Source organism: Heptranchias perlo, chromosome 7 (assembly GCF_035084215.1).
Source record: "Heptranchias perlo isolate sHepPer1 chromosome 7, sHepPer1.hap1, whole genome shotgun sequence".
In the NCBI taxonomy this organism is placed as follows: Eukaryota; Metazoa; Chordata; class Chondrichthyes; order Hexanchiformes; family Hexanchidae; genus Heptranchias; species Heptranchias perlo.
This window is the reverse complement of record NC_090331.1, coordinates 97,022,151-97,040,098: the sequence shown is the minus strand read 5'-3', so window position 1 is coordinate 97,040,098 and position 17,948 is coordinate 97,022,151. Positions and strand designations below refer to the sequence as shown.

The 17,948-nt window shown below is 46.8% G+C and overlaps 1 protein-coding gene across 1 annotated transcript in view; it reads right to left on the bottom strand.

Moving 5' to 3' along the window:
- The window catches only part of ftcd (formimidoyltransferase cyclodeaminase), a 55,960-nt gene that overhangs the window by 7,542 nt on the left and 30,470 nt on the right, over positions 1-17,948 (bottom strand). Inside the window, exons 9-12 of the mRNA XM_067988236.1 lie at positions 16,995-17,056; positions 9,863-9,992; positions 9,255-9,416; positions 7,782-7,928 (exon numbers count right to left, since the gene is read on the bottom strand). Of these exons, the coding sequence (XP_067844337.1) occupies positions 7,782-7,928; positions 9,255-9,416; positions 9,863-9,992; positions 16,995-17,056 (501 nt within the window). The remainder of the gene's footprint in view (positions 1-7,781; positions 7,929-9,254; positions 9,417-9,862; positions 9,993-16,994; positions 17,057-17,948) is intronic.

Sequence of the window (17,948 nt, the reverse complement as noted above, 5' to 3'; positions counted from 1 at the left end):
TGACAGTTGGAGTTGGGATCGGAGTGGGTGTTGGAGTGGGGTCGGGGGGTGAGAGGGGGTGGGGGGGGTTGGAGGGGGGTCGGGGGGTGAGAGGGGGTCGGGGGGGTTGGAGGGGGGTTGGAGGGGGGTCGGGGGGGTGAGAGGGGGGTCGGGGGGTCGGAAGGGGGTCGGGGGGGGCGAGAGGGGGTCAGGGGGTCGGGGGGTGAGAGGGGGTCGGGGGGGTCGGGGGGTGAGAGGGGGGTCGGGGGGGTGAGAGGGGGGTCGGAGGGTGAGAGGGGGTCGGGGGGGTGAGAGGGGGGTCAGGGGGGTTGGAGGGGGGTCGGGGGGGTTGGAGGGGGGTCGGAGGGTGAGAGGGGGTCGGGGGGGTTGGAGGGGGGTCGGAGGGTGAGAGGGGGTCGGGGGGGTGAGAGGGGGGTCGGGGGGGTTGGAGGGGGGTCGGGGGGGTGAGACGGGGGTCGGGGGGGTGAGAGGGGGGGTTGGGGGGGTCGGGGGGTGAGAGGGGGGTCGGGGGGGTCGGGGGGGTGAGAGGGGGGTCGGGGGGTGAGAGGGGGGTCGGGGGGGTCGGGGGGATGAGAGGGGTCGGGGGGGTGAGGGGGGGGTCGGGGGGGTCGGGGGGGAGTAACTCATCACAGGCAGAAATTGAAAAAGTGATGTCACATGTCAGCAGGTAGGTGATTGGTTGGTGAGTTCCACTTTTTTTTCTCTCCAGCTTAAAGCAGGGGGTTAACTAAAAACTTAAAACAATAATTTAATGTAGATAAAGTAATTAGTCAATAAAACTAAGAATCGCGACTGATTTAAAAACTCTATGAAGAATATAAATAAATTCTGGTTCGACAACGATGGCCGGTCAGGTGGTGTGTTGTAACTGCAGCATGTGGGAGTTTGTGGCGAGCATCGTGATCCCAGACAATCACATCTGCAGGAAGTGTCTGCAGTTCGAGGAACTTCGGCTCAGAGTCGTTGAGCTGAGTCTGAGCTGCAGACATTACGATGCATCAGGGAGGGGGAGAGTTACCTGGACACTTTGATCCAGGAGACAGTCACACCCCCTTAGGTTAAGCAGTAATTTAGATTCATTCAGTGTTCAGGGACAGGAGGATGTGACTGCGAGTCAGGCAGGTATGGGGACCCAGGATACAGTGATGGAGGAGACTCAGCCTTTGACCTTGTCCAACAGGTACGAGGTACTTGCTACCTGTGTGAATGAGAACAAAGACTGCAGGGAGGATGGGCAAACTGACCACAGCACCGTGTACAGGAGGCCACTCAAGTGGGGGGAGTGAAAAGGAACGTGGTCGTGTTAGGGGGTAGTATAGTCAGGGGGATAGACACTGTTGTCTGCGGCCATGACCGAGAGTCCTGAAGGCTGTGTTTCCTGCCCGGTGCCAGGGTTAAGGACATCTCCTCACGGCTGGAGAAGAACTTGGAGCGTGAGGGGGAGGATCCAGTTGTCGTGATCCACGTGGGAACCAATGACACAGGTAGAACTAGGAATGAGGTTCTGCTGAGACAGTTTGAGGAGCTCGGGTCTAAATTAATAAGCAGAACCTCAAAGGTAATAATCTCTGGATTACTGCCTGAGCCAGGTGCAAATTGGCACAGGGTCAAACAGATCAGAGAGTTGCATGCGTGGCTCAGAGTGGTGTGGGAGACAGGGGTTTCAATTCATGGGGCACTGGCACCAGTCCTGGGGAAAGAGGGAGCTGTTCCATTGGGACAGTCTCCACTTAAACCGGGCTGGGACCAGTGTCCTGGTGAATCGAATAACTAGGGCTGTAGACAGGACATTAAACTAAAAGGGGGGGGAGGGGTCAGGTGAGGTGAAATTTATAAATCTAATGAGAAAAGTTAAGACAATAGAACAATGTAGTGATTTGGGTAAAGATAAGCAGAGTGAGGCAGGAAGGGACAGAGAGTTTACCAATAATAGAGCAACAAGTAAGGTCAAAGCAGGAAAAAAAGGTAAAAAGTAAAAATTAAAGGCTCTTTATCTGAATGCACGGAGCATTCGTAACAAGATAGATGAATTAATGGCACAAGTAGAGATAAATGGGTTTGATCTAGTAGCCATTACTGAGACATGGTTACAAAATGACCAAGGTTGGGAACTAAATATTCCAGGGTACAAGACATTTAGAAAAGACAGGCAGAATGGAAAAGGAGGGGGTGTAGCCCCAATAATAAAGGATGAGATAGGGACAGTGGTGAAAAAGGATCTGGGCTCAGAAGATCAGGAAGTAGAATCAGTGTGGGTGGAAATTAGAAATAACAAGAGGCAGAAAACACTGGTGGGAGGAGTTTATAGGCTGCCTAATAGTAGCTATACTGTTGGACAGAGTATTAATCATAAAATAATAGGAGCTTGAAACAAAGATAATGCAATAATCGTGGGGGACTTTAATCTTCATATAGACTGGGCAAATCAAATTGGCAAAGGTAGTCTGGAGGAGTTTGGATGCAATGAATTCGAGATGGTTTCATAGAGCAATACATTATGGAACTAACCAGGGAAGAGGCTATTTTAGATCTTGTATTGTGTAATGAGATAGGGTTAATTAGTAATCTCACAGTAAAAGAACCCCTGGGGAAGAGCGATCATAATATGAAAGAATTTCACATTGAGCTTGAAATGTATTTAAGTTAGAAACTAGAGTCTTAAACTTAAATAAAGCCAATTACATGGGTATGAGGGGCGAGTTGGCAAAGGTAGATTGGGAAATTAAATTAAAGAGTTTGACAGTTGAAAAGCAATGGCAAACATTTAAAGAAATATTTCAATATTCTCAACAAATATACATTCCATTGAGAAATAAAAACTCCACGGGAGGAGTGATCCACCCGTGGCTAACTAAAGAAGTTAAGGATAGTATTAGATTGAAAGAAGAGGCCTTTAATGTTGCCAAGAAGAGTAATAAGCCTGGGGATAGGGCGAGTTTTAGAAACCAACAAAGGACGACCAAAAAATTGATTAAAAGGGAGAAAATAGAATATGGAAGTAAACTAGCAAGAAATTTAAAAACAGATTGTAAGAGCTTCTACAAGTATGTAAAAAGGAAGAGAGTAGCAAAAGTAAATGTTGGTCCCTTAGAGGCTTTTTAAAAAAAATTCGTTCACGGGATGTGGGCGTCACTGGCAAGGCCAGCATTTATTGCCCATCCCTAATTGCCCTCGAGAAGGTGGTGGTGAGCCGCCTTCTTGAACCGCTGCAGTCCGTGTGGTGACGGTTCTCCCACAGTCCTGTTAGGAAGGGAGTTCCAGGATTTTGACCCAGCGACAATGAAGGAACGGCGATATATTTCCAAGTCGGGATGGTGTGTGACTTGGAGGGGAACGTGCAGGTGGTGTTGTTCCCATGTACCTGCTGCCCCTGTCCTTCTAGGTGGTAGAGGTCGTGGGTTTGGGAGGTGCTGTCGAAGAAGCCTTGGCGAGTTGCTGCAGTGCATCCTGTGGATGGTACACACTGCAGCCACAGTGCGCCGGTGGTGAAGGGAGTGAATGTTTCGGGTGGTGGATGGGGTGCCAATCAAGTGGGCTGCTTTATCTTGGATGGTGTCGAGCTTCTTGAGTGTTGTTGGAGCTGCACTCATCCAGGCAAGTGGAGAGTATTCCATCACACTCCTGACTTGTGCCTTGTAGATGGTGGAAAGGCTTTGGGGAGTCAGGAGGTGAGTCACTCGCCGCAGAAAACCCAGCCTCTGACCTGCTCTAGTAGCCACAGTATTTATATGGCTGGTCCAGTTAAGTTTCTGGTCAATGGTGACCCCCAGGATGTTGATGGTGGGGGATTCGGCGATGGTAATGCCGTTGAATGTCAAGGGGAGGTGGTTAGACTCTCTCTTGTTGGAGATGGTCATTGCCTGGCACTTATCTGGCGCGAATGTCACTTGCCACTTATGAGCCCAAGCCTGGATGTTGTCCAGGTCTTGCTGCATGCGGGCTCGGACTGCTTCATTATTTGAGGGGTTGCGAATGGAACTGAACACTGTGCAATCATCAGCGAACATCCTCATTTCTGACCTTATGATGGAGGGAAGGTCATTGATGAAGCAGCTGAAGATGGTTGGTCCGAGGACACTGCCCTGAGGAACTCCTGCAGCAATGTCCTGGGGCTGAGATGATTGGCCTCCAACAACCACTACCATCTTCCTTTGTGCTAGGTATGACTCCAGCCACTGGAGAGTTTTCCCCCTGATTCCCATTGAGACAGGAGAAATTATAACGGGGAATCAGGAAATGGCAGATGCGTTAAACAAATATTTTGCTTCTGTCTTCACAGTAGAAGACATCAAAAGCATACCAGAAATAGTGGGGAACCAAGGGGTAAATGAGAGTGAGGAACTTAAAACAATTAATATCACTAGAGGAAAAGTACTGGACAAACTAATGGGACTAAAAGCCGACAAATCCCCTTGACCTGATGGCCGACATCCTAGGGTTCTAAAAGAGGTGGCTGCAGAGATAGCGGATGCATTGGTTATGATCTTCCAAAATTCTCTAGATTCTAGAACGGTCCCAGCGAATTGGAAGGTAGCAAATGTTACCCCGCTGTTCAAGAAAGGAGTGAGAGAGAAAACAGGGGACTACAGGCCAGTTAGCTTGACATCAGTCGTCGGGAAAATGCGGGAATCCATTATTAAGCAAGTGGTAACAGGGCACTTAGAAAATCATAATATGATTAGGCAGAGTCAACATGGTTTTATGAAAGGGAAATCGTGTTTGACAAATTTATTAGGGTTTTTTGAGAATGTAACTAACAGGGTAGATAAAGGGGAACCAGTGGATATTGTATATTTGGATTTTCAAAAGTCATTTGATAACGTGCCACATAAAAGGTTGTTACACAAGATAAGGGGTCATGGGATTGGAGGTAATATATTAGCATGGATAGAGGATTGGTTAACAGACAGAAAACAGAGAGTAGGGATAAACGGGTCATTTTCGGGTTGGCAGGCTGTAACTAGTGGGGTGCCGCAAGGATCAGTGCTTGGGCCTCAGCTCTGAGGAGGACGCAAAAAGACTGCAAAGAGATATAGACAGGTGAAGTGAGTGGGTAAGAAGGTGGCAGATAGGGTATAATGTGGGGAAATGTGAGGTTATTCACTTTGGTAGGAAGAATAGAGAAACAGAATATTTTTTAAATGTTGGTGTTCAGAGAAACTTGGATGTCCTCGTACAAGAAATACAAAAGTTAGTATGCAGGTACAACAAGAAATTAGGAAGGCAAATGGGATATTGGCCTTTATTGCAAAGGGGTTGGAGTACAAGAGTAAGGAAGTCTTACTAAAGTTGTACAGGGCATTGGTAAGACCTCACCTGGAGTACTGCATACAGTTTTGGTCTCCTTATCTAAGGAAGAATATACTTGCCTTCGAGGCGGTGCAACGAAGATTCACTAGATTAATTCCTGGAATGAGAGGGTTGTCCAATGAAGAGAGGTTGAGTAGAATGGGCCTATACTCTCTGGAGTTTAGAAGAATGAGAGGTGATCTCATTGAAACATATAAGATTATAAGGGGGCTTGACAGGGTAGATGCGGAGAGGTTGTTTCCCCTGGCTGGAGAGTCTAGAACTAGGGGGCATAGTTGCAGGATATGAGGTCAGCCATTCAAGACTGAGATGAGGAGGAATTTCTTCACGCAGAGGGTTGTGAATCCTTGGAATGCACTACCCAGAGGGCTGTGGATGCTGAGTCATTGAATATATTTAAGGCTGAGATGGACTGTAGGACTGTAGGATTTTTGGACTCTAGGGGAATCAAGGGATATGGGGATCGGGCAGGAAAGTGGAGTTGAGGCCGAAGATCAGCCATGATCTTATTGAATGACGGAGCAGGCTCGAGGGGCTGTATGGCCTACTCCTGCTCCTGTTTCTTGTGTTCTTATGGTCTTATGCAGGACACCACAAGGCCAATAGCGCAGGACATCACAAGGCCAATAGCGCAGGACACCAGAAGGCCGATAGTGTAAGACGTTACAACGTCCATAGTGAACAACACGACAAAGCCCATAGTGCAGGTAACCACAAGGCCCATAGTGCAGGACACCACAAGGTCCATAGTGCAGGTAACCACAAGGCCCATAGTGCAGGACATCACAAGGTCCATAGTGCAAGCACAAGGTCCATAGTGCAAGCACAAGGTCCATAGTGCAGGTAACCACAAGGTCCATAGTGCAGGACACCACATGGTCCATAGTGCAGGACACCACAAGGTCCATAGTGCAGGACACCACAAGGTCCATAGTGCAGGACACCACATGGTCCATAGTGCAGGACACCACAAGGTCCATAGTGCAGGACACCACATGGTCCATAGTGCAGGACACCACAAGGTCCATAGTGCAGGTAACCACAAGGCCCATAGTGCAGGACACCACATGGTCCATAGTGCAGGACACCACAAGGTCCATAGTGCAAGCACAAGGTCCATAGTGCAAGCACATCAAGGTCCATAGTGCAGGTAACCACAAGGTCCATAGTGCAGGACACCACATGGTCCATAGTGCAAGCACATCAAGGTCCATAGTGCAGGACACCACAAGGCCCATAGTGCAAGACCACACAAGGTCCATAGTGCAGGACACCACATGGTCCATAGTGCAAGCACAAGGTCCATAATGCAAGCACATCAAGGTCCATAGTGCAGGACACCACAAGGTCCATAGTGCAGGACACCACAAGGCCCATAGTGCAAGACCACACAAGGCCCATAGTGCAGGACACCACAAAGTATAGAAAAGAAAGAGGACAGATGATGAAATAAATCCGGGTGCAATGGGCAATGACGTCAGGCTTACGTATTAAAATCCTGAAGAATTGTGGGAGGGAAGGAAGACTGGGGGGAGTTGAGGCGTTTCACAGATTTGAGCTACTGTGAGAGATTGAATCAGTGTTGGAAATAGTGCACCAAGCCCTGCTACAGTGCAACCTGAACTCATCACGTTTACAGTGAGGCCTTCTCCCTGTTGTCATCATTTCTCATGGTTCTGAATTACTTATCATTGAAGTCAGTGAAAAATTTCCTCCATTAAACGTCCCTCTCCGTACTCCGTATTACTGCTGCTTAACTCTTATAGAAGTTTATAGACGTGTCGGGCCCTGAATGTGGAGTGGGTCCTGAGTGCTGGAGTCCAGTCTGGGAGTTAAATCTCCTGACATATTTAGGCATAATTTTGAGCTAACTATAGGACAGAAGGTTTGTATTAAAATGAACAAAGAGCGGAATTTGGTACAATTACATTGGATTACATAGAATTTCTACAGCACGGAAACAGGCCAATCAGCCCAACTGGTCTATGCCGTACGAGCCTCTTCCCACCCCTCTTCATCAACACGGTTGGACAGTAAATTCTACCCGTATGTAGTTTTATAACAGTAAAACTACTTGTAATGTTTCCCTAGCATTGAAATTGACCTACCCAGTAGGTTGCTGCTAAGTTCTAGAGAGTGATATTCTCAATTAAAAGTTGCATTAAGATAAGTCAACAAGTTAAACTTCTGCATTACCAAGGAGCCCTCCTGGGCCGATTACCTGCTAGTGCGAGAGTTTGAATTTCTCATTACTTTAATAACTGGAGCTGCTGCTGAAGAGTCTCGCTCTCCCTAAACTTTTTCAATGCAGTACAGGGTACTGTACAGGTAGTTCGAGCAGCCACCTGTGTGTTACAGGTATGAGGCCAGCTCCACGGCTGACTATAATGTACAGGATGCTCTGTGCTGCATGGGTGCAGGGAACTCATGCAGGCATCTCCCTCCCCCTCAACATCATGATAACAAAGCACCTTATAGGGAGGTGACTTTCCCCAGGCAGTGTGTGGACTTTGCCCCAGGATAAGGAAGTGTGAACCCGGAGAACTGTAATCAATCCTACGGAGGTGACTGTACCTTTCTCTTTCTGCTGAGGTCGATTTGGGCATCTTGAGGGCAGCCTGAAGAAAACATTGAAAACCACAAGTTCAGTTTATCATCACACCACAATCTTTTCAATGGACACACACGGCGCACTGAGGAATAAGAGGGTGACATGGACCCAAGGACAGTGCAAAGCCAACCCTTCGCTGATCAGAGGGAGGTCTCCAATATCTTTAAGGGGGTCAAAAAACGTTGGAATATTTAAGCAAGCTGAAGCAGTTTCAAGAAACACGGTCCTCCCTTTTCCATCTCCTGGTTACATCTTGTAACTGTCAGTATAAATCATTGTGAAACCTGCTGCTTACACTTAGGCTCTGATTTTATATCATAGGATTACATAGAATGTACAGCCCAGAAATAGGCCATTCGACCCAACTGGTCTGTGCTGGTGTTTATGCTCCAAATGAGCCTCCTCCCACCCTACTTCATCTCACCCTATCCTTCCTACTCCTTTCTCCCTCACGTGTTTATCCAGCTTCCCCTTAAATGTATCTATGATATTCGCCTCAACTACTCCTTGTGGTAGTGAGTTCCACATTCTCACCACTCTCTGGGTAAAGAAGTTTCTCCTGAATTCCCTATTGGATTTATTAGTGACCATCTTATATTTACGGCCCCTAGTTCTGAGCTTCCCCCACAAGTGGGAACATCTTCTCTACATCTACCCTATCAAACCCTTTTAGAATCTTAAAGACCTCTATCAGGTCACCCCTCAGTCTTCTCTTTTCTAGAGAAAAGAGCCCCAGCCTGTTCAGCCTTTCCTGTTCTTGAATGAATACATAGAAAAGCCCAGTTTGGGATGTCACTCTGAATGCACTGGAGAAAAAATGTCAAGCTCAAGAAGCAAACAGAAGCTTGGAGTGGAATCCCACAGCAGTGGTCGAACTCTCACCTCTGAGTCAGAAGACCATGGGCTCAAGACCCACTCCAGAGACTTGAGCACATAATCCAGGCTGACACTCCCAGTGCGGTACTGGGGGAGTGCTGCACTGTCAGAGGTGCCATCTTTCGGATGAGACATTAAACCGATGCCCCGTCTGCCCCCTCAGGTGGACATAAATCATCCCATGGCACTATTCAAAGAAGAGCAGTGGAATTCTCCCAGAGTCCTGGCCAATATTTATCCCTCAACAACATCAACAAAACAGATTATCTGATCATTATCTCATTGTTGTTTGTAGAATCTTGTGCTCAAATTAACTGCTGCTTGTCCAACATTACAACAATGATTACACTTCAGAAGTGCTTTATTGGCTGTAAAGCAAGTTGGGATGTCCTGAGGTCATGAAAGATACTATATAAATGCAAGTTCTTTCTTTACCAATTATTCCTATGTCACTCACCATGTAGCTGCTGAATGCGTTGGAATCATTATCCACCATTGTGATCAGCTCATCCATTGTGCGATGGAACGGAGCAATCAGTCTCCTCATCAGACCATCCAGATGATCAAACTGTCGCTTCCCGTAGGTCATTAGTCCAACCATTGAGCCCAGTGCTGCACCCTACACAAAGAAAGCAGATCGAGGAGTCAGGAGTTCAGATACACTGAAGCCAAACTCTTGTCACCAAGAAATGTCTTCGGTCATATAGCTGGGCACGAGTGTTTCAAAGCTTTGGAGTGGCAGAGAAAAGAGGCTTGTGTTTGTGTCATGAGGGATTGTTCGGGTAACTGGTGGAACAACAGTGCCAGTGAAAGGTAGCAAGTAATGACTCTGTGGACTGTCACATTTGGTCGGGGAATTGATTGCACCAGCTCTGTGACTGAGTGTAGACAGCTTTAAAATTAAAAATACAGTCTGTATTCTAAATTTTTTAATTTCATTTGTAAATGACATTACTCATTGGAGAGACACGCAGAACTCACAACCCTGCACCAGGGGGCGACACTGGATTCTCCCTTGGATTGTAAATTAGTTTCTAGGCACATCGCAAAACTTAATGTACAAACCATGGCGGCCACGGCTGCAGCAACAGAGCCTCCCCCAGGGGCCGCAGACCTCGATCCAACACTTTGGATAAACTTCCGCAAAGGCAAAGAAACCAGGCAGCCCTCGTCCTTCTCATCCAGCACCATGTATCTGATGGAAACAAAGACACCGTATATGGAACAACCTTCCTAGTTCTTAAAGGCTCAGGGGAGACCCCGAGGGTTCAGACATTTTAGGAATATCTATAAATAATAGTAACATAAAAGAAATAGTTGGATTGAAGAAAAACTGTGCCCAGCTCTGGAATTTGCAACGGTTTCTGATCTAACCAGATGTCCCATTCTCAAATCACATTATATCAATGATATTCGCTCATATTGGCCATATTGGCCTTATTGGTCATTCTGGTGTGTTATCTCTGAAGATTGGTTAAATAATTTAGTAGAATAGAAGGTTAAATTGAGTAGAAAGTCACCAGATGGCCAATTTATTACAGAATGGGTGGAAATGATAAAGGATGGGTGGGAATGATAAAGGATGGGTCAAGCCAATGTGGGTTAGATTCCTGAATGCACAGGTTCCAAACACCACCGACATTTTTTTCTGAAACCCACTCCATTTCGTGGAAGAGGTTTAAGGAGGGGAATGTACTTGATATTTTATACTCTATATGCTAATGTTTTCGACTATATATTGCTAAATATATTTTTATGTTAGGTTAGACCTTGAGAGTAACTTGAATGGCCCACAAAGGGTGTTGGGATAGTTAGGATATAGTGCAGCAGGATAGGTAGGGTAGGCATAACGGATTCTGCCACCAAAGGCGGAAACATCCTTGGGCAGACCAGGCAGCCAGAGTGAGATAAGCAGGAGTAAATGCAGCGGAGACCGTTTATATTTAGCCATAATATAGACTAAAAGTAAGAACGAACAATAGACTGAGCTTTTAACAATGTAAAAATTAACACAATTAACAAGAGATAAGCTAGTTTAGGGATAATGGGAAAGTACTGGGAAAGAAGCAAAGAGCAGCTGAGCAATGTAAGGAATAGAATGTGACATCCTTAAGGGTAGAGAGAGTGGGGCTCCCATAACTCACTGGCATGTCGGGAGTTGTTTACTGATATAGCAAACCCCATTGTGTACTTGTGCTTTGGGAGTACTGCTCATTCCATTTTAATTGCTTGTCCCAGCTGAGGTGTCCCAGTTCCTAAGTATGACTTCTGTCCTTAAGTCCTGTTATAAGTACGTTGTACAGCTTTAAAATCTATCTATATACGCAGCACTTTCCTGTAGCTTATGTGGACTTTGGACTAATAAAGTTACAGATGTGTTGAGATTCCTTGAACATACTGAGTAAACACACACGCCCAGGCCAACACATATTAATACAGATAAGTGCAACATAATGCATTTGGAACAGGAAACAAGAAAAACATAATGAAGGAAAATTTATTACCAAAGATGGAAGAGGAAGAACACTTGGGGTGATGCCTTCATAGCCTCACCCCTCCCTATCGCTGTAAAACCTCCAGCCCTACGACCCCTCCCCCAAATTCTCTGTCCCTCTAACTCTGGCCTTTTGTGAATCCTGCTTTCCTTTGCCCATCATTGGTGGCTGTGCCTTCAGCCACTTAGGCCCCACACTCTGGAATTCCCCTCCCAAAGCCCTCCACCTCACCACCTCCCTCTCCTCCTTTAACCCCACCTCTTTGACCAAGCTTTCGGTCACCCCTCCAAATATCTCCTTCTTTGTCTCGGCGCCCATTTTCGTCTGAGTACGCCTCTGTGAAGCTCCTTGGGCCGTTTTTTTCTATGTTAAAGGCATAAATATAAATGCAAGTTGTTGTTGATTATTGACAGTCAGCGTGAAGTCGTAGCAACAGGGCCAATAAAGTACTGGGATGCATCTTTATAGTAACTGAAGTTGAACTTATGATTGTAACCTTGTACAAATCACTAGTAAGAGCCCATTTGCAACACTGGGTGTGGTTTTACTCACTATAGCCTCAAAAAGGGGGTTTGGAGACGAGCAGTGGGAATGATTCTGGGACTTGGGGCCCTGATTTATTGAGAAAGAATTACAGAACTGTAGTTGTTTTCATTGGAGAAAAGAAATGGGGGTGGGGATCTGATCCAGGCTTTTAAAATACTCGATATGGATGGAAGTAGGCAGTTTAGTTTGGATTGTGAACACAGAACCAGAGGACTCAAGTCCAAAGTTAACAAGCTGGAGAGGAGTAGGACCTGGGGGACAAAGGGAAGCAAATAATTGAAGGTCTATGACCAGGAAGGTGAGATTATCGTGAAAGTGAATAAGGTGTTAGGATGTATTACCAGGACAATTAAACATAAGGCATTGGTCAGGCCATATCTCGAATATTGTGTCCAGTTTTGGTTCCTTCACATGGTGGGGGATATAAAGGCCCTGGAAAAGGTTCAGAGGAGAGCCACTAGATTGATACCTACTTTAAGGGCCCTCAGCTAACAGATCTATGACTTATAACTCTAGAAAACCTTAGACTTCAAGGAGATTTGATTGAGATCTTTAAAATAATGAAAGGATTCAATTGGGTCCAAGTGACTGGGCTCCTTGAGTTGGATAGGTTAAGGAGGACCAGAGGACATGAGTAAAGGTTACAGGAATTACGTCTTTTCACAGAGAGTTGCTAAACTCTAGAATGAGTTGGCCACATGTGCCGTGAGTACAGATTCTCTGCAAGCAGTCAAAGGGGAAGTGGAATGGTGGCAAATATATCTATTTATAGAAGGTAGCTGGGTCTTTGGGGGGGGGGGTGTCACCCAGGTAATATGGTCTCCGGGGTTTTACTTAATAATCTTCAACGGTTAGAGTGGAATTTCCCAGAGTTTTCCTGGGAAATTGGCCTAAAGTTTTTTCTCTTCTTTTTCTTCTCTCAGGCTCGATGGACCAGCTGGTCTTTACCTGTCCATTTTTGTACGTTCCGGTGTGATAGAAGATTAGGGCGGTGTTTGTTCTCACAAAGTAGGTGGAGCAGGCTCGCAACACGTGAAGCAAATGGAGCAACTAATTAGATCCAAAAAGAAAACTGGATAAATTTGTGGTTAGAGGATGGGATTGGAGGTTACAGGGACAAGCATTGACAGAGCAAGTTAGTTACTCCAAGGTACACAATGCTGGCTGTGCAACGGGGATTAAGTATAAAGTATCCACCCCGGTGGACATGGGTAAATATTCTGGGTCTGCCTGGTTATCTTTTGTGAGTGGGGGAGTATTTATGCAGGAGTTTCCACCTGGTGATAAATAAATTGGGTAGAGTTCAAAATACAGGGGATTATTAACAGTGGTTTTTTTGGTTAAAGTCCATGATTCAGCAAGACAACCACTAGACGCTGCTGTAAGAAACCGAGTCATAACTAGTACAGTTTTATTCCATTCGCTACCTTGATGAAATGTCCTTCTTAGATGTAGATTCAAGCCCCCCTCCAGGATTTAAATACATTTTAATATCACTTCTGGGGGATACTGAGGCAGTGCTGCATTGTTGGAGGTGCCATCTTTTGGATGATTTACAGGAGGAATGAGGAGGCCACTTAGTCCTTCAAAGGTAAGAAACTAAATGAGGGAGAGGAGCAAAAAGATCTGGGAATACAGATACATAAATCGCTGAAAGTAGCGACACAAGTTGATAAGGCCATAAAGAGTGCAAACTGGGGATCATTTCTAGAGGAATAGAATACAGAAGAGCGAGGTAATGTTAAATTTCTATAGAACCTTGGTTGGACCACACTGTGGAGCACTGGGAGCAGTTCCAGTCTCCATACTTCATAAAGGATATTGAAGCACTGGAAAAAGTGCAGAAAGGTATACAAGGATGTCACCAGAATCGAGAGGATGCAACTATCAGGAAAGATTGAACAGGCTGGGGCTCTTTGCTCTAGAAAAGAGAAGACTAAGAGGAGACCTGATAGAGGTCTTCAAAATTATGATAGGGTGGATGTGGAGAATCTGCTCTCAGAACAAGGGGGCAACAATATAAGATAGTCACTAACAGATCAAATAAATAATTTAGGAGGAATTTCTTTACACAGAGTGGTGAGAATGTGGAACTCGCTGCCACGTGGAGTGGTTGAAGCAAATAGCACTGATACTCTTAAGAGGAGGCCTGATGCATTCATGAGGGAGAAGAGAATAGAGGGATATGGGGCCAGGGTGAGAGGTCATTACAGTGGGAAGAGGCTCATATGGAATATAAACATGGCATAGGCCAATTGGGCCGAATAGCCTTTTTCTGTGCTGTGGGTTCCATGTAAATCTATATAAAAACCAAATCCAACTATTCAGGTGGATGTAAAAGATCCCATGGCACTATTTGGGGAAGAGTTGGCATTTTTCCCAGTGTCCTGGCCAATATTTCTCACTCACAACCACCACTGAAAACACAACAGCTGGTCATTTATCTCATTGCTGTTTGAACCTTGCTATGCAACAACCATGACTACACTTCAGAAGTAAAGCCATTGGTTGTACAGCACTTTGGGACATCCCGAGGACGTGATAAGGCACAATGTAAATGCAGGTACTTCTTTCATTCTTTCTGTAGGAAGAGATTTCCACCTTTGGAATTTGGATTCACACTGCTAATGGTTTCTCATTCTACAATCTGCAAAGACTTCCAGGTAAGATCTGATGGGATGTTGTTTTACATATGAGAGCAATGCGGTTGATGTGGTGTATATGGACTTTCAAAAGGTGTTTGATAAAGTGTCGCATAATAGTGTCATCAAGATTGAAGCCCATGGAATAAAGGAGTCAGTAGCAGCATGGATACAGAATTGGCTAAGTAACAGGAAACAGAGGGTAGTGGTGAGTGGTTGTTTTTTGGACTGGAGGGTGGTGTACAGTGGTGTTCCCCAGGGGTCAGTTGCTTTTCTTCATATATACTAATGACTTAGACTTGGGTGTACAGGGCACAATTTCGAAATTTGCAGTGAGGAGGATAGTGATAGACTTCAAGAGGATACAGGCAGGCTGGTGGAATGGGCGGACACGTGGCAGATGAAATTTACTGCAGAAAAATACGAAGTGATACATTTTGGTAGGAAGAACGAGGAGAGGCAATATAAACTAGAGGGCACAACTCTAAAAGGGGTACAGGAACAGAGAGATCTGGGGGTATATGTGCACAAATCATTGAAGGTGACAGGGCAGGTTGAGAAAGCAGTTTAAAAAAGCATACAGGATCCTGGGCTTTATAAATAGAGGCATGGAGTACAAAAGTATGGAAGTCATGATAAACCTTTATAAAACACTGGTTCGACCACAACTGGAGAATTGTGTCCAGTTCTGGGCACCGCACTTTAGGAAAGATGAAGGTGCAGAAGAGATTTACTAGAATGATTCCAGGGGTGAGGGACTTTAGTTATGTGGATAGATTGGAGAAGCTGGGGTTGTTTTCCTTGGAACAGAGACGGTTGTGAGGAGATTTGATAGAGGTGTTCAAAATCTACAGTCAGTAAATGTTCAGAGAGCAGCAAAAATGCCCCGTCATTTCCAGCATTCCACCGCTCTCCATCCTCTGTAGTTTGGAACAGACACTGGAGTTACACAGGTCCAGATTTGGGCAGGAGGGGGAAGGAACGTGATACATTCAACAGGGATGGAAATTCAACCTTTCAAGTCACATAGGCCTCGATATTAACACTCCCCCCACCCCGTGCCGGGTGGGAGGTGGTCAGGGGAGGGTGGGTGGTTATAAAGTGAAATGCTCGAAACGCGACCCTAACCCTCCGGGCCTGCGCCCACCGCCATATTAACAGCGGTGGATATCGGGATGTCAGAGTGTCCCACCGTATCGAGGGGGGACACTTCATTTACATATTTAAATCGGGCCCACACACTGCAATTGGGAGCCTGATTTAAAATTGACTGTTGCTCACGGGTTTCCCAGGGGTCGGTGAAAGGGAGACAGGAGCTGCCAGCTCCACAGGGTAAGTGGATGTTTCAGCACTCCTTGTGAGCCAGGAGGAGCAGGAGTGCTCCCCACCCACGCCCCTCAAGGAAGCTTTCGGCTATCCCCCTCCCCCGATCTCCAGCCTCCTCCCCCCGATCTCCAGCCTCCCCCTGACCTCCAGCCCCACCCCCGATCTCTCGCCCCTCCCCTGATCTCCAGCCACTACCCCCCCCCCCCACCGATCTCCAGCCTCTCCCCCCTCCAGATCTCCAGCCTCTCCCCCTCCCGATTTCCAGACCCACCCCCTTGATCTCCAGCCTCTCCCCCCTCCCAATCTCCAGCCCTTCTACCCGATCACCAGTGCCTCCCCGTGATCTCCAGCCCCACCCCTGATCTCCAGCCCCTCCCCATGATCTCCAGCCCCTCCCCCTGATCTCCAGCCTCTCCCCCCCACCAATCTCCAGCATCTCCCCCTCCCGATCTCCAGCCTCTCCCCCCTCCCGATCTCCAGACCCACCCCCCCGATCTCCAGACCCACCCCCCCGATCTCTAGCCCCTCCCACCCGATCTCCAGCCCCTTCCACCCCAGCCCCGATTGCCGACCTTTGCCCCTCCCAATTGCCAGGAACCATCCCCAAGAGTCCCCGGCTGCAGCCTCCTGATGCTGTTGTTCCCTCCTGCCCACTGGCCAGGCTGTCCATTTGTCCAGCTGCCGGGCGGGAGACGGAGATACAAGGTGTTAATGATGTGCTGCCGTTATGTTCGGCGGGGGGAGCCCTCCATGGTTCCCGGTCTTGCCGGGTTCTAGGGCCATTTCTTGCCTCACCTGCACCCTCCCTGTAAATATCGGAGCCAGAAAGTTTGATCTCTCTCCTCAGCATGATCTTCCTCACACGTTGACTGAAGTTTATCCTTCACATACCTTAGAGCACGGAGCGTGTCAGGACAATATAAATCACATGGCGGTGAATTTCCTGGGAGCTGCTCCCGCTCCACCGTCACTGGGTGAACGAGAAACCCTGCTTCTACTGAAGGAGCAGGGGCAGGTCTGAAGAAACTCCTGAGCATTGTGTTTGCTCTTAAGGCTTTGCTTGAGTTACCACAAGAACCACAAGGTCTTTGCTCATTGCTGCATAGAGCAAGAATGAGAGTGTAGGAAAACAGGCCTTTCTAAACCACACCAATATATTCTGCACGAGCAGTGCTGTACCAGACTTACTCAATAATCCTTTCTTTAGCATTGAAAGGAGCGAGAGAATTCAGTCCCAGGCGGCTTACAACCTGCAGTAAAGTGGATAGAGCAACAACATTAATAGGGACAGAGGAACATAGGAACAGGAGCAGGCCATTCAGCCCCTCGAGCCTGTTCCGCCATTCGATTAGATCATGGCTGACCTGTATCTTATCTCAATCTACCCACCTTGGTTCCGTAACCCTTAATAACCTTGCCTCACAAAAATTAATAGAAGGAGGTGACCACAATTCCAAATAGTATCGTGTTAAGAAAAACAACAACATCTTGATTTAAGATACACTGACTGCCTACACACCTCGTATGGTAGGATGGAGGTATTTGTGTCCCATATGTATCTAGACAAACCCAGAAGGGGGGCAACACATCCTTCCCTGCATCATAAAGAAGATGTGTCTTAAAGACACATCAGCTGCTTCCTCAAGAGACGCTTATATATACAATGTATGAAGTGTAGGGATGACCATACTACATGGAGCTGCCATATTACCAAAAGGTATTTAGTAGGGGTGGTTGAGAAGGTGCATGGAGAATGTTTCCATATGAGAAATAACAATGACCTTATTCCTTTGCTCCTCTCCACTGCCTCAAGACTTCTCTCCAGTCTCCCAACCATTCCAGCTCCAGACACTCGTCACTTTGCATTCCTTGCTCGTTCACCCCTTGCCCTCTCCAAATTCATTTCTTCCATTATATCCACCTTGTACCTCCTTGATCTCCTCTCACTCAACTCTTGTTCTCTAAACTACTGCTCCTGGCCCCTACCCTAGCTGACATTGTTAACAGATCCCTTACCTCAGGCACTGTCCTTCTCTCCTTCAAAACCCCTCTTCAAAAAGCCTACCTTTACCCATCTGTCCTCTCTAGCTATCGCCCCATCTCTAATCTCTCATTTCTCTTGAAGATCCTCCCAGCTCCATG